Source organism: Somniosus microcephalus, chromosome 18 (assembly GCF_052327205.1).
Source record: "Somniosus microcephalus isolate GS21.2 chromosome 18, FLI_Smic_1.0, whole genome shotgun sequence".
NCBI classification, from domain to species: domain Eukaryota; kingdom Metazoa; phylum Chordata; class Chondrichthyes; order Squaliformes; family Somniosidae; genus Somniosus; species Somniosus microcephalus.
The window spans coordinates 10,225,130-10,245,468 of NC_141004.1; the positions used below are offsets into that span (position 1 = coordinate 10,225,130).

The 20,339-nt window shown below is 49.8% G+C and overlaps 1 protein-coding gene across 1 annotated transcript; it reads right to left on the reverse strand.

The window, feature by feature from the left end:
- Nucleotides 1–254: 254 nt before the first annotated feature.
- On the reverse strand, nt 255–20,061 carry LOC147105017 (uncharacterized). The gene is made up of 2 exons (XM_086011031.1): nt 19,794–20,061; nt 255–4,726 (listed from the first exon to the last, which is right to left on the reverse strand). The coding sequence occupies exon 2, from the start codon at nt 4,683–4,685 to the stop codon at nt 3,672–3,674; it is 1,014 nt and encodes a 337-aa protein (XP_085867157.1). The 5' UTR covers nt 4,686–4,726; nt 19,794–20,061; the 3' UTR covers nt 255–3,671.
- Nucleotides 20,062–20,339: the final 278 nt, after the last annotated feature.

Consider the following 20,339-nt stretch of genomic DNA (forward strand, 5'->3'; position numbering starts at 1 on the left):
TGAATGCAAATACTTTAGCGCTCACCTGGGCGGTCAGAACTCTTAGTTTGGATCCCGGAGGCACGCCGGATTCTCCCAGGTAGGATTCGAAACAGCTCAGCCAGTGTTCGAAGTCGAGGGCGGAGTTCGCTGCCTGTGGGTTTAGATTCAGGTACGGCGGTCGGAGGGCTCGCAGCCAGGCCGGCTGCTGTGGCTGTTGTAGCTGGCCGTTTGGCTGGTCGTTTGGCTGCTCCGATCCACTCATTTCAAAATTTAGCCAATAAAATTGATATACCTATCAATTCATTCCATGAAAAGCGACGAGTTAAGATAGTAACTATAGGTTTTTATTGGCTAAATAACAGAGCCCACCCTCGTGGGCGATCGGTTCCAACAAGGGAGAATACTAGCCAAGCGGTCACCTTTATACCTGGGCAAGCAGGCGGAGCCATGGGCGGAGTCAGCTGAGGTAAGCCCAGGTATAGCAGTGTGCGTGGCAAGAGGTAACCTTGTGTAGCGATAACAACAGTGTAAACAGTGATAACAACAGTGTAACAATAGTGAACGGTTGTGAACGGTAACAGTGGTTTACCACACCTAGAAGACAGATATTTGAGCTACAGGGGAGTCGAGGGTTATGGGGAACAGGTAGGAAAGTGGAGTTGAGGCCAAGATCAGATCAGCCACGATCTTATTGAATGGCGGAGCAGGCTCGAGGGGCCGAATGGCCCACTCCTGCTCCTATTTCTTATGCTCTTATGCAAGGGCAAGGGCAGCAGGCGCACGGGAACAACCATCACCTTCAAGTTCCCCTCCAAGTCACACACCATCCTGAATTGGACATCCATCGGCCGATCCTTCATCGTCGCTGGGTCCAAATCCTGGAACTCCCTCCCTAACAGCACTGTGGGAGCACCTTCACCACACGGGACTGCAGCGGTTCAAGGCGGCGGCTCACCACCACCTTCTCAAGGGCGATTAGGGATGGTCAATAAATGCCGGCCTTGCCCTATCCCAAGAATAAATAACAAAAAATTACACAAATAAATTGAAGTAACATATTGCTGGATTGTGGTCAGTCATTCCTTTAATGGTCTCATCAGATGAACAATACCACGAAGAATGGGAGCACACTGTATTCAGAGAAATCTTTCCTTCAAACACGTTAACATTTTTCCCAATCCAGCAACTTTTGAAATTAAACGTCAAATCATTAAAAGCAGCATCGCAGGTTAGCAAAGCAATTAAAAATGGCAACAAAGCACTGGGATTTATTTCCAGGGGTATAGAATTGAAAAGTCGTGAACCTATCTTAAACTTGTACAGGGTCCTGGGTCAGGCCGCAGAGTACTGTGCACAGTGCTGGTCTCCAAACTAAAGAAAGACACAGAAGCACTGGAGAAAGTGCAAAAAGGTTTACAAGGATGGTACCGGAACTGAGAGAGAGTACAGCTAGCGGGAAAGATTGAACAGGTTGGAGCTTTGTAGAGGTGACCTGATAGAAATCTTTAAGAAGGGCCCTGGTGAGACCACACCTGGAGTATTGTGTAGAGTTTTGGTCACTTTACCTAAGGAAGGATATACTTGCCATAGAGGGAGTGCAACGAAGGTTCACCAGACTGGTTCCTGGGATGGGGGGATTGTCCTATGAGGAGAGATTGAGTAGACTAGGCCGATATTCTCTGGAGTTTAGAAGAATGAGAGGTGATCTCATTGAAACATACAAAATTCTTACAGGGCTTGACAGGGTAGATGCAGGGAGGATGTTTCCCCCTGGCTGGGGAGTCTAGAACCAGGGGTCACAGTCTCAGGATAAGGGGTTGGCCATTTAGGACTGAGATGAGGAGAAATTTCTTCACTCAGAGGGTGGTGCATCTTTGGAATTCTCTACCCCAGAGGGCTGTGGAGGCTCAGTCGTTGAGTATATTCAAGACAGAGATCGATAGATTTTTGAATATTAAGTGAATCAAGGGATATGGGGATAGTGCAGGAAAGTGGAGTTGAGGTCAATGATCAGCCATGATTTTATTGAATGGCGGAGCAGGCTCGAGGGGCCGAATGGCCTCCTCCTGCTCTTATTTCTTATGTTCTTAAAATTATGAATGGGTTGGATAGGGTAGATTTGGAGAGAATGTTTCCATTTGTGGGAGAATCCAAAACTAGGGGCCATAAATACAAGATAGTCACTAATAAATCCATTAGGGAAGTACGGAGAAATGTCTTTACTGAAAGAGAACGGTTAGAATGTGGAACTCGCTGCCGCAGGCAGTGGTTCAGGCACTGTGAGCAGTTCTGGGCACAACACTGTAGGAAAGATATTGGCCTTGGAGGGAGTGCAGCGCAGGTTTACCAGAATGATACCCAGACTCCAAGGGTTAAGTTACGAGGAGAGATTACACAAATTAGGGTTGTATTCCCTGGAATTTAGAAGGTTAAGGGGTGATCTGATCGAAGTTTTCAAGATATTAAGGGGAACAGATAGGGTAGATAAAGAGAAGCTATTTCCGCTGGTTGGGGAGTCTAGGACTAGGGGGCAGAGTCTAAAAATTAGAGCCAGACCTTTCAGGAGTGAAGTTAGGAAACACTTCTACACACAAAGGGTGGGGGAAGTTTGGAACTCTCTTCTGCAAACGGCAATTGATGCTGGATCAATTGTTAATTTTAAATCTGAGATTGATGGATTTTTGTTATCCAAAGGTATTTAAGGGATATGGGCCAAAGGCGGGTATGTGGAGTTAGGTCGCAGATCTCACTGAATGTCAGAACAGGCTCGAGGGGCTGAATGGCCTCCTCCTGTTCCTATATTCCTATCCTAGGCAAATGGCTTAGATGCTTTCAAAAGGAAACCAGACGAGTGCATGAGAGAAAAAGGAACAGGAAGGTATGCTGAAAGGCTGAGATGAGGGAGATGGAACGGGAGGAGGCTCGTGTGGAGCATAAACACCAGCATAGACTGGTTGGGCCGAATGGCCTGTTTCTGTGCTGTACATTCTATGCAATTCTACGAAAGTGTAAGATGTGAATATTGCGCTGGATCTCTGAATGTCTTTCAACAACAACTACTTGCATTTATAGAGCACCTTTAACATATAAAATATCCAAAGGAGCTTCACAGGAGCGTAATCAACCGAGCCACGAGGAAATATTCGAGCAGGTGACCAAAAACTTGGTCAAAGAGGTAGGTTTTAAGAAGCGTCTTAAAGGAGGAGAGAGAGGCGGCGAGGTTTAGGGAGGGAATTCCAGAGCTTAGGGCCCAGGCAGCTGAAGGCACGGCCACCAATGGCGGAGCGATTAAAATCGGGGATGCACAAGAGGTCAGAATTAGAGGAGCGCAGAGATCTCGGAGGGTTGTAGGCAATGTTCCCTCTAAGATGCGCGGCGGCGCAGCCTGGGACCGGCTTTTTCAATGTTAAAGTACTGGCAATGGACCGTGCAGGCCCTTAAAGGGGCCACGCACCCCAGAAAATTACAGAGAACATTGGCTGTGGGGCTGGAGGAGGTTACCGAGACAGGGAGGGATTTTAAAACAAGGTTGAGAATTTTAAAACTGAGGCATTGCTGGACCTGCCAGTGTAGGTCAGCGAGTACAGGGGTGAACGGGACTTGGTGCGAGTTAGGACACGGGCAGCAGAGTTTTGGATGAGCTGAAGTTTATGGAGGGTGGAAGGTGGGAGACCCAGACAGACACGCTTTTAATTTTTCGCCCTCTCACGTGGGGAGGTCGTGCAGTGGTGCTTTGCCAGGTAGCTGGCCAGGATAAAACCTTTGCCGCACAGCGAGCACCGGAAGGGCCTCTCGCCGCTGTGGCGGTACTGATGCAGCTTCAGGCTGAAGGCCTGCGTGAATCTCTTCCCGCAGGCCGCGCACTCGAAGGGCCGCTCACCCGAGTGAATGCGCTGGTGGACCCGCAGCGTGGCGGAGTAGGCCAGCGCCTTCCCGCACACGGGACACACGCAGGGCCGCCTCTCGCCATGGACCCGCCGGTGCTGCGCCAGGTTCCTGGAGGCGCGGAAGCTCTTCCCGCAGGCCGCGCACACGAATGCTTTCTCGGCGCGGTGTATCTGCCGGTGCTCCGCCAGCTTGCTGGAGGCGCGGAAGCGCTTGCCGCAAACGGCGCACGGGAACGGCTTCTCCCCCGTGTGAATCCGCTCGTGTTTGGCCAGGTAACCGGCCGCGCGGAACCCCTTCTTGCACACAGCACACTCAAACGGCCTCTCGCGGCCGTGAAGGCGCCCGTGCTTGGCCAGGTAGCCGGCGCTCCAGAAGCGCTTCTTGCAGATGCCGCACTCGAAAGGTCTCTCGCCCGCGTGCGACCCCCGGTGGCGCACCGCCTCGCCGGCCGTGCCGAACCCCTCCCCGCACACAGAGCAGCGGAACGCCCGGTCGCCGCCGTGGCCCCGCGCGTGCTTGGCGAGCTCGCCCGCTGTAAAGAAGTGCTTCTGGCACACCGCGCAGCCAAAGGGCTTCTCTCCACCGTGGATCCGCTGGTGTCTGGTCAGGTTGCTGCAACTGTAAAAACATTTGCGACACACCGGGCACTCGAACGGTCTCTCCCCGGTGTGAACACGAAGGTGCCTCTCCAAGCCCGAGGGAGACTTGAAGCCTTTCCTGCACTGAGGGCAGTAGTAGTGGTGGTGCCAATCCTGGGGGGCAGCCGGGGTCCGTGAGTCGCTCGTTAAACGGCCGTACTCCTGCTGTGCTTCCATGCTCACTGCCGGTTGCGCAGTAACCCCCGCACCAGGCTTGACTGGAAAGAAAAGAAAAGTAGAACTTTTAATTTCGCAGACTGGATGGTTGGTATTCGCACATCTCCTCCATTTGTGTCGGCTGGGGCTCAACGGGCCGCACTCTCTCTTTCTTTCGCCCCTGGAGTCAGAAGGTTGTGGGTTCGAGTCCCACTCCAGAGACCTGAACACAAATTCCAGGCTGACACTCCCAGTGCAGTGCTGAGGGAGTGCTGCACTGTCGGAGGTGCCGTCTTTTGGCTGAGATGATAAACCGAGGCTCCGTCTGCTCTCTCGGGTGGACGCAAACGATCCCGCGGTCACTATTTCGAAGATGAGCAGGGGAGTTCTCCCCGGTGTCCTGGGGCCAATATTTATCCCTCAATCAACATCGCTAAAACAGATTATCCGGTCATTATCACATTGCTGTTTGTGGGAGCTTGCTGTGCGCAAATTGGCTGCCATGTTTCCCACATTACAACAGTGACTCCACTTCAAAAAGTACTTCATTGGCTGTAAAGCGCTTTGGGATGTCCGGTGGTCGTGAAAGGCGCTATAGAAATTCAAGTTCTTTCTTTCTTTCAATTCCCTCCAGGGCAGCTTAAGAATTTGAAATCAATTAAACAAATCTGCTATCAGTAAAAGTGACCCTGAGGCTGTCGGATTGTCGTAAGAACCCAACGGGTTCACTGATGTCCCTTTAGGGTAGGAAACCCGTCGTCCTTACCCGGTCTGGGCCTATACGTGACTCCAGTCCCACACTAACGTGGTTACCTCTTAACTGCCCTCTGAAGTGGTCTTGAAAGTTTTGTGTCACCACCTAGCGATTGGCAATAAATGCCAGCCTTGCCAACGACGCCCACATCCCGAGAATGAATTTTAAAATGGCCGCGGCCATTGAAGATGTGTGTTTAAGTTGGATGGGCCAGTTTGTGTAATGTCACAACCGATACCATGAGGGTTAATTGTCTTAACCCAGGCCCTTTAGCCGGGATGGCCCCTATTCTTTCCAAGAATACTGCATGATATTCTCCTTAAACCCACAAGCCAAAGGGGGAGGGGAATTGGCCAACTTTATTGACAGGCCTACTGGTGAATCACTGATCAAGACAGAAGTCAGCACTACAGCCCTTCCCATCAAACACACCCAGGGCAGGTACAGCATGGGTTAGATACAGAGTAAAGCTCCCTCTACACTGCCCCATCAAACACTCCCAGGGCAGGTACAGCATGGGTTAGATACAGAGTAAAGCTCCCTCTACACTGTCCCCATCAAACACCCCCAGGGCAGGTACAGCATGGGTTAGATACAGAGTAAAGCTCCCTCTACACTGCCCTGGGAGTGTTTGATGGGACAGTGTAGAGGGAGCTTTACTCTGTATCTAACCCGTGCTGTACCTGCCCTGGGAGTGTTTGATGGGGACAGTGTAGAGGGAGCTTTACTCTGTATCTAACCTGTGCTGTACCTGCCCTGGGAGTATTTGATGGGGGCAGTGTAGAGGGAGCTTTACTCTGTATCTAACCCGTGCTGTACCTGCCCTGGGGGTGTTTGATGGGGACAGTGTAGAGGGAGCTTTACTCTGTATCTAACCCGGGCTGTACCTGCCCTGGGAGTATTTGATGGGGACAGTGTAGAGGGAGCTTTACTCTGTATCTAACCCGTACTGTACCTGCCCTGGGAGTATTTGATGGGGACAGTGTAGAGGGAGCTTTACTCTGTATCTAACCCGTGCTGTACCTGCCCTGGGAGTGTTTGATGGGACAGTGTAGAGGGAGTTTTACTCTGTATCTAACCCGTGCTGTACCTGCCCCGGGAGTATTTGATGGGGACAGTGTAGAGGGAGTTTTACTCTGTATCTAACCCGTGCTGTACCTGCCCTGGGAGTGTTTGATGGGGACAGTGTAGAGGGAGCTTTACTCTCTATCTAACCCAGGCTGTACCTGCCCTGGGAGTGTTTGATGGGGCAGTGCAGAGGTATGTAAAGTTATATCTATCCTGTACTATATCTGACCTATGCGTGATTGATGTGAAAAGTGAAATGTTCTCTGACCCCTGCTGAACTTGACCTGAAAGTGTTACGAGATGCCAAACATAGTAATGTTGTTTCCCAACAATAACATCACTGTGTTGAATATGAATTCACCAAAAATATTAGAAATTACAGTTACACAATGTCATCACCAAACTTCAACAATACAAACACTGGCTGTGAACTAAGGTTCACTAGAATTAATGTGTTTATTATTCATGAACCAATATTCAAAGAAACACATCGAAATGGAAAGAGGCAGTTCAGCCCATCCAGTCGGTGTTGCCAGTAATCCTCATCCCACGTGCCTGCCCTGTTTCCAGATCACCTTTATCCCACTTTCCTTCACCCTCCTATCTAACCTATTAAATGTTACATGGTTGTTGCTTCAATCATTAACTCCAGTAATGCAAAAAAAGCCAGCCTTGTACCCCTGTGTGAAAAGGTTTCTCCAGCTCTCTGTCCTAAATCTCTTACATTTAATCTTCTATTAGACGAAGCATGACAGCTCTTTCAAAGAGCCAGCACAGGAATGATGGGCCAAACGGCCTCCTTCTACGCTGTCTCTCTCTGATCTATGGCCCCCCCATTCCAGACCTCAATCAGCAGAAACAGTCTGTTTCTATCTACCCTGTCCCATCCCTTCATAATTTTCAAAAACCTTTAGCAAATCATTGTGCAATGTCCTCCATTCTATTGCACACAGCTGCAATTTATCAAGTCTTTCTCCATATTTGTAACTGCTCATACAATGCAACACCTCAGCAAACTATTACTTCAACATCCTTCCTTCAGTGTGGAGCCCAAAACAGCACTCAATCCTCCAAACTCTGCTCTTCCTGATTCACCATTACACCTTGGCTTTTATATTCTAGACCTCTCGTTGAATTAATATTCATGGGACAGTGTAGAGGGAGCTTTACTCTGTATCTAACCCGTGCTGTACCTGCCCTGGGAGTGTTTGATGGGACAGTGTAGAGGGAGTTTTACTCTGTATCTAACCCGTGCTGTACCTGCCCTGGGAGTGTTTGATGGGATAGTGTAGAGGGAGCTTTACTCTGTATCTAACCCGTGCTGTACCTGCCCCGGGAGTGTTTGATGGGACAGTGTAGAGGGAGCTTTACTCTGTATCTAACCCGTGCTGTACCTGCCTCGGGAGTGTTTGATGGGACAGTGTAGAGGGAGCTTTACTCTGTATCTAACCCGTGCTGTACCTGCCCTGGGAGTGTTTGATGGGACAGTGTAGAGGGAGCTTTACTCTGTATCTAACCCGTGCTGTACCTGCCCTCCGAGTGTTTGATGGGACAGTGTAGAGGGAGCTTTACTCTGTATCTAACCCATGCTGTACCTGCCCTGGGAGTGTTTGATGGGACAGTGTAGAGGGAGTTTTACTCTGTATCTAACCCGTGCTGTACCTGCCCTGGGAGTGTATGATGGGACAGTGTAGAGGGAGTTTTACTCTGTATCTAACCCGTGCTGTACCTGCCCTGGGAGTGTTTGATGGGACAGTGTAGAGGGAGCTTTACTCTGTATCTAACCCGTGCTGTACCTGCCCTGGGAGTGTTTGATGGGAAAGTGTAGAGGGAGCTTTACTCTGTATCTAACCCGTGCTGTACCTGCCCTCCGAGTGTTTGATGGGACAGTGTAGAGGGAGTTTTACTCTGTATCTAGCCCATGCTGTACCTGCCCTGGGAGTGTTTGATGGGACAGTGTAGAGGGAGCTTTACTCTGTATCTAACCTGTGCTGTACCTGCCCTGGGAGTGTTTGATGGGACAGTGTAGAGGGAGTTTTACTCTGTATCTAACCCGTGCTGTACCTGCCCTGGGAGTGTATGATGGGACAGTGTAGAGGGAGCTTTACTCTGTATCTAACCCGCGCTGTACCTGCCCTGGGAGTGTTTGATGGGACAGTGTAGAGGGAGTTTTACTCTGTATCTAACCCATGCTGTACCTGCCCTGGGAGTGTTTGATGGGACAGTGTAGAGGGAGCTTTACTCTGTATCTAACCCGTGCTGTACCTGCCCTGGGAGTGTTTGATGGGACAGTGTATAGGGAGCATTACTCTGTATCTAACCCGTGCTGTACCTGCCCTGGGAGTGTTTGATGGGACAGTGTAGAGGGAGCTTTACTCTGTATCTAACCCGTGCTGTACCTGCCCTGGGAGTGTTTGATGGGACAGTGTAGAGGGAGCTTTACTCTGTATCTAACCCGTGCTGTACCTGCCCTGGGAGTGTTTGATGGGACAGTGTAGAGGGAGCTTTACTCTGTATCTAACCCGTGCTGTACCTGCCCTGGGAGTGTTTGATGGGACAGTGTAGAGGGAGTTTTACTCTGTATCTAACCCGTGCTGTACCTGCCCTGGGAGTGTTTGATGGGACAGTGTAGAGGGAGTTTTACTCTGTATCTAACCCATGCTGTACGTGCCCTGGGAGTGTTTGATGGGACAGTGCAGAGGGAGCTTGACTCTGTATCTAACCCGTGCTGTGCCTGCCCTGGGAGTGTTTGATGGGACAGTGTAGAGGGAGCTATGCTCTGTATCTAACCCGTGCTGTACCTGCCCTGGGAGTGTTTGATGGGACAGTGTAGAGGGAGTTTTACTCTGTATCTAACCCGTGCTGTACCTGCCCCGGGAGTATTTGATGGGGACAGTGTAGAGGGAGTTTTACTCTGTATCTAACCCGTGCTGTACCTGCCCTGGGAGTGTTTGATGGGGACAGTGTAGAGGGAGCTTTACTCTCTATCTAACCCAGGCTGTACCTGCCCTGGGAGTGTTTGATGGGGCAGTGCAGAGGTATGTAAAGTTATATCTATCCTGTACTATATCTGACCTATGCGTGATTGATGTGAAAAGTGAAATGTTCTCTGACCCCTGCTGAACTTGACCTGAAAGTGTTACGAGATGCCAAACATAGTAATGTTGTTTCCCAACAATAACATCACTGTGTTGAATATGAATTCACCAAAAATATTAGAAATTACAGTTACACAATGTCATCACCAAACTTCAACAATACAAACACTGGCTGTGAACTAAGGTTCACTAGAATTAATGTGTTTATTATTCATGAACCAATATTCAAAGAAACACATCGAAATGGAAAGAGGCAGTTCAGCCCATCCAGTCGGTGTTGCCAGTAATCCTCATCCCACGTGCCTGCCCTGTTTCCAGATCACCTTTATCCCACTTTCCTTCACCCTCCTATCTAACCTATTAAATGTTACATGGTTGTTGCTTCAATCATTAACTCCAGTAATGCAAAAAAAGCCAGCCTTGTACCCCTGTGTGAAAAGGTTTCTCCAGCTCTCTGTCCTAAATCTCTTACATTTAATCTTCTATTAGACGAAGCATGACAGCTCTTTCAAAGAGCCAGCACAGGAATGATGGGCCAAACGGCCTCCTTCTACGCTGTCTCTCTCTGATCTATGGCCCCCCCATTCCAGACCTCAATCAGCAGAAACAGTCTGTTTCTATCTACCCTGTCCCATCCCTTCATAATTTTCAAAAACCTTTAGCAAATCATTGTGCAATGTCCTCCATTCTATTGCACACAGCTGCAATTTATCAAGTCTTTCTCCATATTTGTAACTGCTCATACAATGCAACACCTCAGCAAACTATTACTTCAACATCCTTCCTTCAGTGTGGAGCCCAAAACAGCACTCAATCCTCCAAACTCTGCTCTTCCTGATTCACCATTACACCTTGGCTTTTATATTCTAGACCTCTCGTTGAATTAATATTCATGGGACAGTGTAGAGGGAGCTTTACTCTGTATCTAACCCGTTCTGTACCTGCCCTGGGAGTGTTTGATGGGGACAGTGTAGAGGGAGCTTTACTCTGTATCTAACCCGTGCTGTACCTGCCCTGGGAGTGTTTGATGGGACAGTGTAGAGGGAGTTTTACTCTGTATCTAACCCGTGCTGTACCTGCCCTGGGAGTGTTTGATGGGATAGTGTAGAGGGAGCTTTACTCTGTATCTAACCCGTGCTGTACCTGCCCCGGGAGTGTTTGATGGGACAGTGTAGAGGGAGCTTTACTCTGTATCTAACCCGTGCTGTACCTGCCTCGGGAGTGTTTGATGGGACAGTGTAGAGGGAGCTTTACTCTGTATCTAACCCGTGCTGTACCTGCCCTGGGAGTGTTTGATGGGACAGTGTAGAGGGAGCTTTACTCTGTATCTAACCCGTGCTGTACCTGCCCTCCGAGTGTTTGATGGGACAGTGTAGAGGGAGCTTTACTCTGTATCTAACCCATGCTGTACCTGCCCTGGGAGTGTTTGATGGGACAGTGTAGAGGGAGCATTACTCTGTATCTAACCTGTGCTGTACCTGCCCTGCGAGTGTTTGATGGGACAGTGTAGAGGGAGCTTTACTCTGTATCTAACCCGTGCTGTACCTGCCCTGGGAGTGTTTGATGGGACAGTGTAGAGGGAGGTTTACTCTGTATCTAACCCGTGCTGTACCTGCCCTGGGAGTGTTTGATGGGACAGTGTAGAGGGAGTTTTACTCTGTATCTAACCCGTGCTGTACCTGCCCTGGGAGTGTTTGATGGGACAGTGTAGAGGGAGCTTTACTCTGTATCTAACCCGTGCTGTACCTGCCCTGGGAGTGTTTGATGGGAAAGTGTAGAGGGAGCTTTACTCTGTATCTAACCCGTGCTGTACCTGCCCTCCGAGTGTTTGATGGGACAGTGTAGAGGGAGTTTTACTCTGTATCTAGCCCATGCTGTACCTGCCCTGGGAGTGTTTGATGGGACAGTGTAGAGGGAGCTTTACTCTGTATCTAACCTGTGCTGTACCTGCCCTGGGAGTGTTTGATGGGACAGTGTAGAGGGAGTTTTACTCTGTATCTAACCCGTGCTGTACCTGCCCTGGGAGTGTATGATGGGACAGTGTAGAGGGAGCTTTACTCTGTATCTAACCCGCGCTGTACCTGCCCTGGGAGTGTTTGATGGGACAGTGTAGAGGGAGTTTTACTCTGTATCTAACCCATGCTGTACCTGCCCTGGGAGTGTTTGATGGGACAGTGTAGAGGGAGCTTTACTCTGTATCTAACCCGTGCTGTACCTGCCCTGGGAGTGTTTGATGGGACAGTGTATAGGGAGCATTACTCTGTATCTAACCCGTGCTGTACCTGCCCTGGGAGTGTTTGATGGGACAGTGTAGAGGGAGCTTTACTCTGTATCTAACCCGTGCTGTACCTGCCCTGGGAGTGTTTGATGGGACAGTGTAGAGGGAGCTTTACTCTGTATCTAACCCGTGCTGTACCTGCCCTGGGAGTGTTTGATGGGACAGTGTAGAGGGAGCTTTACTCTGTATCTAACCCGTGCTGTACCTGCCCTGGGAGTGTTTGATGGGACAGTGTAGAGGGAGTTTTACTCTGTATCTAACCCGTGCTGTACCTGCCCTGGGAGTGTTTGATGGGACAGTGTAGAGGGAGTTTTACTCTGTATCTAACCCATGCTGTACGTGCCCTGGGAGTGTTTGATGGGACAGTGCAGAGGGAGCTTGACTCTGTATCTAACCCGTGCTGTGCCTGCCCTGGGAGTGTTTGATGGGACAGTGTAGAGGGAGCTATGCTCTGTATCTAACCCGTACTGTACCTGCCCTCCGAGTGTTTGATGGGACAGTGTAGAGGGAGATTTACTCTGTATCTAACCCATGCTGTACCTGCCCTGGGAGTGTTTGATGGGGACAGTGTAGAGGGAGCTTTACTCTGTATCTAACCCGTGCTGTACCTGTCCTGGGAGTGTTTGATGGGACAGTGTAGAGGGAGCTTTACTCTGTATCTAACCCGTGCTGTACCTGTCCTGGGAGTGTTTGATGGGACAGTGTAGAGGGAGCTTTACTCTGTATCTAACCCGTGCTGTACCTGCCCTGGGAGTGTTTGATGGGACAGTGTAGAGGGAGCTTTACACTGTATCTAACCCGTGCTGTACCTGCCCTGGGAGTGTTTGATGGGACAGTGTAGAGGGAGTTTTACTCTGTATCTAACCCGTGCTGTACCTGCCCTGGGAGTGTTTGATGGGACAGTGTAGAGGGAGCTTTACTCTGTATCTAGCCCGTGCTGTACCTGCCTTGGGAGTGTTTGATGGGACAGTGTAGAGGGAGCTTTACTCTGTATCTAACCTGTGCTGTACCTGCCCTGGGTGTGTTTGATGGGACAGTGTAGAGGGAGTTTTACTCTGTATCTAACCCATGCTGTACCTGCCCTGGGAGTGTTTGATGGGACAGTGTAGAGGGAGTTTTACTCTGTATCTAACCCATGCTGTATCTGCCCTGGGAGTGTTTGATGGGACAGTGCAGAGGGAGCTTTACTCTGTATCTAACCCATGCTGTACCTGCCCTGGGAGTGTTTGATGGGACAGTGTAGAGGGAGCTTTACTCTGTATCTAACCCGTGCTGTACCTGCCCTGGGAGTGTTTGATGGGACAGTGTAGAGGGAGCTTTACTCTGTATCTAACCCATGCTGTACCTGCCCTGGGAGTGTTTGATGGGACAGTGTAGAGGGAGCTTTACTCTGTATCTAACCCGTGCTGTACCTGCCCTGGGAGTGTTTGATGGGACAGTGTAGAGGGAGCTTTACTCTGTATCTAACCCCGTTCTGTACCTGCCCTGGGAGTGTTTGATGGGACAGTGTAGAGGGAGCTTTACTCTGTATCTAACCCGTGCTGCACCTGTCCTGGGAGTGTTTGATGGGACAGTGTAGAGGGAGCTTTACTCTGTATCTAACCCGTGCTGTACCTGCCCTGGGAGTGTTTGATGGGACAGTGTAGAGGGAGCTTTACTCTGTATCTAACCCATGCTGTACCTGCCCTGGGAGTGTTTGATGGGGACAGTGTAGAGGGAGCTTTACTCTGTATCTAACCCATGCTGTACCTGCCCTGGGAGTGTTTGATGGGGACAGTGTAGATAGAGCTTTACTCTGTATCTAACTCGTGCTGTACCTGTCCTGGGAGTGTTTGATGTGACAGTGTAGAGGGAGCTTTACCATGTATCTCACCCGTGCTGTACCTGCCCTGGGAGTGTTTGATGGGACAGGGTAGAGGGAGCTTTACTCTGTATCTAACCCGTGCTGTACCTACCCTGGGAGTGTTTGATGGGACAGTGTAGAGGGAGCTTTACTCTGTATCTAACCCCGTTCTGTAACAGCCCTGGGAGTGTTTGATGGGACAGTGTAGAGGGAGCTTTACTCTGTATCTAACCCGTGCTGCACCTGTCCTGGGAGTGTTTGATGGGACAGTGTAGAGGGAGCTTTACTCTGTATCTAACCCGTGCTGTACCTGCCCTGAGAGTGTTTGATGGGACCGTGCAGAGGGGCTGTAAAGCCCCCTCTGTCCTCTCAGGTGGATGTAAAAGATCTCACGGCACTATTTCGAAGAAGAGTAGGGGAGTTCTCCCCGGTGTCCTGGGCCAATATTTATCCCTCAACCAACGTAACAAAAACAGATTATCTGGTCATTATCACATTGCTGTTTGTGGGAGCTTGCTGTGCGCAAATTGGCTGCTGCGTTTCCACAGTACAATAGTGACTCCACTTCAAAAAGTACTTAATTGGCTGTAAAGCACTTTGGGACGTCTGGTGGTCGTGAAAGGCGCTGTATAAATGCAAGTCTTTCTTTTTTCTTTTTATTGCTCAGTCTCTCTCTGCACACTCGTTCAGCGTTGTACCATTGCTCGCGGTGTGGTTATCGGTCAAAGAACACTTACTGTCTGAGGAGTGGAGTGCCGTCAGGGAGAAATACTGCAGCCGTTCAAGGAAAAGGTCCACCGCCGTCTACTCTGGGCAACTAGAGGCGGGCGCTAAATGTCGGCCTTGCCAACGACGCCCACATTCTGGAAAAAAACATGCTTAAAAAGATATCCATTACTGGGTTGATCGGCAGCCCATCCACCATCTTAAACATTCACTCCCTCCACCACCGGCGCACTGTGGCTGCAGTGTGTACCATCTACAAGATGCACTGCAGCAACTCGCCAAGGCTTCTTCGGCAGCACCTCCCAAACCCGCGAGCTCTTCCACCTAGAAGGACAAGGGCAGCAGGCGCATGGGAACACCACCACCTGCAAGTTTAAAAGATTTAAAATTAACAATTGGTCTAGCATCAATTGCCATTTGCGGAAGAGAGTTCCAAACTTCTACCATCCTTTGTGTGTGAGGTTATGCACTTTGGCAGGAAAAATCGTAGAGCAAGTTATTATCTTAATGGCAAGAAACTGGAAAGTACTGAAGTACAAAGGGATCTGGGGGTCCTGGTGCACGAAACTCAAAAGGTTAGTATGCAGGTGCAGCAAGTGATTAAGAAGGCCAATGGAATGTTGGCTTTCATTGCTAGGGGGATAGAATATAAAAATAGGGAGGTATTGCTTCAGTTGTACAAGGTATTGGTGAGACCGCACCTGGAATACTGCATACAGTTTTGGTGTCCATACTTAAGAAAAGTCCATTGCTCTCGAGTCAGTACAAAGAAGGTTCACTCGGTTAATCCCGGGGATGAGGGGATGGACATATGAGGAGAGGTTGAGTAGATTGGGACTTTACTCATTGGAGTTCAGAAGAATGAGAGGCGATCTTATTGAAACATATAAGATTGTGAAGGGGTTGGATCGGGTGGATGCGGGGAGGATGTTCCCGAAGATGGGTGAAACTAGAACTAGGGGGCATAGTCTTAGAATAAGGGGCTGCTCTTTCAAAACTGAGATGAGGAGGAACTACTTCACTCAGAGGGTGGTAGGTCCATGGAATATGCTGCCCCAAAAAGCTGTAGAAGCTACATCATTACATAAATTTAAAACAGAAATAGACAGTTTCCTAGAAGTAAAGGGAATTAAGGGTTACAGGGAGCAGGCAGGAATTTGGACATGAGTCTAGGTTCGGATCGGACATGGCCCTGTGGGTAGCGGAGCGGGCCCAGGGGCCGTGTAGCCTGATCCTGCTCCTATTTCGTGTGTCTAATTCTGTTAGATTCAGGAGATGGTTCTGTTATAGTAGATTGGCGGTTAGGATCAGATCAGCCATGATCTTATTGAATGGCGGAGCAGGCTCGAGGGGCCGATTGGCCTACTCCTGCTCCTATTTCTTATGTTCTTATGTTCTAACTTCACTCCTGAAAGGTCTGGCTCTAATTTTTAGACTCTGCCCCCTAGTCCTAGAATCCCCAACCAGCAGAAATAGCTTCTCTTTATCTACCCTATCTGTTCCCCTTAATATCTTGAAAACTTTGATCAAATTGCCCCTTAACCTTCTAAATTCTAGGGAATACAACCCCAGTTTGTGTAATCTCTCCTCGTAATTTAACCCTTGGAGTCTGGGTAGCATTCTGGTAAACCTACGCTGCACTCCCTCCAAGGCCAATATCTTTCCTACAGTGTTGTGCCCAGAACTGCTCACAGTTCAACTGCTGCACGCTGCCTGAACCACTGCCTGCGGCAGCGAGTTCCACATTCTAACCGTTCTCTTTCAGTGAAGAAATTTCTCCGTACTTCCCTAATGGATTTATTAGTGACTATCTTGTATTTATGGCCCCTAGTTTTGGATTCTCCCACAAATGGAAACATTCTCTCCAAATCTACCCTATCCAACCCATTCATAATTTTAAGAACATAAGAAATAAGAGCAGGAGGAGGCCATTCGGCCCCTCGAGCCTGCTCCGCCATTCAATATCATGACTGATCATCTACCTCATCTCCACTTTCCTGCACTATCCCCATATCCCTTGATTCCCTTAATATTCAAAAATCTATCGATCTCAGCCTTGAATATACTCAACGACTGAGCCTCCACAGCCCTCTGGGGCAGAGAATTCCAAAGATTCACCACCCTCTGAATTAAGACATTTCTCCTCATCTCAGTCCTAAATGGGCGACCCCTTATTCTGAGGCTGTGAACTCTGGTTCTAGACTCCCCAGCCAGGGGAAATGTCCTCCCTACATTTACCCCGTCAAGTCCTGTAAGAATTTTGTATGTTTCAATGAGATCACCTCTCATTCTTCTAAACTCTAGAGAATATAGGCCTCGTCTACTCAATCTCTCCTCATAGGACAATCCCCCCATCCCAGGAACCAGTCTGGTGAACCTTCGTTGCACTCCCTCTATGGCAAGTATATCCTTCCTTAGGTAAAGAGACCAAAACTCTACACAATACTCCAGGTGTGGTCTCACCAGGGCCCTTCTTAAAGACTTCTATCAGGTCACCTCTACAAAGCTCCAACCTGTTCAATCTTTCCTGCTAGCTGTACTCTCTCAGTTCTGGTACCATCCTTGTAAACCTTTTTGCACTTTCTCCAGTGCTTCTGTGTCTTTCTTTAGTTTGGAGACCAGCACTGTGCACAGTACTCTGCGGCCTGACCAGGACCCTGTACAAGTTTAAGATAGGTTCACGACTTTTCAATTCTATACCCCTGGAAATAAATCCCAGTGCTTTGTTGCCATTTTTAATTGCTTTGCTAACCTGCGATGCTGCTTTTAATGATTTGACGTTTAATTTCAAAAGTTGCTGGATTGGGAAAAATGTTAACGTGTTTGAAGGAAAGATTTCTCTGAATACAGTGTGCTCCCATTCTTCCTGGTATTGTTCACCTGATGAGACCATTAAAGGAATGACTGACCACAATCTGGCAATATGTTAAAACAAATTGCACAAATAAATTGAAGTGTTATTTATTCTTGGGATAGGGCAAAGCCTGCATTTATTGCCCATCCCTGATCACCCTCGAGAAGGTGGTGGTGAGCCGCCTTCTTGACCCGCTGCAGTCCGTGTGGTGAAGGTGCTCCCACAGTGCTGTTAGGGAGGGAGTTCCAGGATTTGGACCCAGCGACGATGAAGGATCGGCCGATGGATGTCCAAGTCAGGATGGTGTGTGACTTGGAGGGGAACTTGAAGGTGATGGTTGTTCCCGTGCGCCTGCTGCCCTTGCATAAGAGCATAAGAAATAGGAGCAGGAGTCGGCCATTCGGCCCCTCGAGCCTGCTCCGCCATTCAATAAGATCATGGCTGCTCTGATCTTGGCCTCAACTCCACTTTCCTACCTGTTCCCCATAACCCTCGACTCCCCTGTAGCTCAAATATCTGTCTTCTAGGTGGTGCAGGTCACGGGTTTGGGAGGTGCTGTCAAAGAAGTCTTGGCGAGTTGCTGCAGTGCATCTTGTAGATGGTCCACACTGGTGGTAATGTCGCTATGGTGTTGTGCCACTGTGGTTTGCCCTTCTTCCTCTCAATTTAATGTGGTGCAGTCTGCTTCATAAATTACTCCCCACTTATTCCCTATTGGGTGGCATAGGTATGATGGCTTGGCTTTGAGGTCTTTATGGGAGCTTCTTTGGATCCTGATGGTTTATAAATTCCACCTGCTCATGACCGAGAGCCAAGAGGGCCCTGCCCTATGCTTGCTGTGGGGGATGGCATGGTCTTATTTCAGTCTGTCCAGTGGCATGTGACTGGCACTGATCTAACAGACAACCTAGAAGGTCAAGGGCAGCAGGCGCACGGGAACACCACCACCTCCCAAGTTCCCCTCTACACCATCCTGACTTGGAAATATATCGGCCGTTCCTTCATCGTCGCTGGGTCAAAATCCTGGAACTCCCTCCCTAACAGCACTGTGGGAGCACCTTCACCACACGGACTGCAGCGGTTCAAGAAGGCGGTTCACCACCACTTTCTCGAGGGCAACTAGGGATGGGCCTTGCCAGCGACGCCCACATCCCAGGAACAAAAAAAAATTAAAGAAAGAGCTTACATTTATATATCCCCTTTCACATCCTCAGGACAGCCAATTAATTACTTTTGAAGTGCAGTCACAGTCAGGTAGGCTGTCGCAGCAGCCAAATTGCACACAGGAAGATCTCACAAGCAACAATGGGATAAATGACCAGATAATCTGCTTTTTAGTGATGTTGGTTGAGGGATAAATTTTGGCCCCAGGACAATGATAAGAACTCCCCTGTTCTTCTTTGAAAAAGTGCCGTGGGATCTTTTACATCCCCGAGAAAGCAGACAGGGACTCAGTTTAACATCTTCATCCGAAAGACGGCACCTCCGACAGCGTGGCGCTCCCTCAGTACTGCCCCTCCGACAATGCGGCGCTCCCTCAGTACTGCCCCTCCGACAATGCGGCGCTCCCTCAGTACTGCCCCTCCGACAGTGCGGCGCTCCCTCAGTACTGCCCCACCGACAGTGCGGCGCTCCCTCAGTACTGCCCCTCCGACAGTGCGGCGCTCCCTCAGTACTGCCCCTCCGACAGTGCGGCGCTCCCTCAGTACTGCCCCTCCGACAGTGCGGCGCTCCCTCAGTACTGCCCCTCCGACAGTGCGGCGCTCCCTCAGTACTGCCCCTCCGACAGTGCGGCGCTCCCTCAGTACTGCCCCTCCGACAGTGCGGCGCTCCCTCAGTACTGCCCCTCCGACAGTGCGGCGCTCCCTCAGTACTGCCCTTCCGACAGTGCGGCGCTCCCTCAGTACTGCCCCTCCGACAGTGCGGCGCTCCCTCAGTACTGCCCCTCCGCCAGTGCGGCGCTCCCTCAGTACTGACCCTGCGACAGTGCGGCGCTCCCTCAGTACTGCCCCTCCGCCAGTGCGGCGCTCCCTCAGTACTGACCCTGCGACAGTGCAGCGCTCCCTCAGCATTGCACTGGGTGCGTCAGCCTGGATTATGTGCCCAAGCCCTTGAGTGGTGTTTGAACCCAATGTCCAGCTGATTTAGGAACATTTCACTATTGCATTCATCTCAGAAACTGCAATTTGACGAAAGGCTTGGGCCAAGGGAGGTGACAGGTTAAATGTGACCGCGGCCAGTGAGGAGGGGGTAGTTGGACATGGGAGCGACACCCCTGGGCTGGGAACACCCTGGGACTCAGCCCCTGAACTTGACTGATCCCCTATCGCCACACACACACACACTACCATTCCCCTCCCTCCCTCCCCTTGATTGCAAAAACCCGGTTAAAGAATGTGGGCAGCGGTCCCTCTCTCCCCCCCCATCGAGAGTCAGGGGGAGTTCCATCAAACAGGTCCTTCCGCTGGGATGGGGAGGTGCAAATTCACCCGTTAGCTCCTTACTTACGGTCACCGCTTGTTCAAAGTGCTGGGATTGAGCGGATCCGGAGCCTCTTCCCCTGGTCAGTGTCAGAGTCAGTGTCAGTTTCACCGCTGCGATGTGAGTGTCCCGACCACCGACTCCGTGGCAAATGTCTTTGTCTCAATGGAAGGTTGAACCGCAACACAAAGAGATGATGGGTCCTTCCATGCGCATGTACATTGCACGCTTCTCATTCCTTCCTCCAGCTGTGGGTTATGGGTAAATCCCTTCCTCAATCTGCTCTTAAAATGGGTCTCCCAGGTACTGTACTGCAGTTTGAAAAAATTATACTTGCATTGAGAAATTCCTCGGTTTTGCAGGCAATGATTTACTTTTGAAGTGTAATAAAAAGAAAGACTTGCATTTCTATAGCGCCTTTCACAACCACCAGACATCCCAAAGCGCTTTACAGCCAATGAAGTACTTTTTTGAAGTGTAGTCACTGTTGTAATGTAGGAAACGCGGCAGCCTATTTGCGCACAGCAAGCTCCCACAAACAGCAATGTGATCACGACCAGATAATCTGTTTTA

What these genes read in the sequence shown, in the direction of transcription:
- LOC147105017 (XM_086011031.1), bottom strand. Translation starts at nt 4,685, where the DNA reads ATGGAAGCACAGCAGGAGTACGGCCGTTTAACGAGCGACTCACGGACC.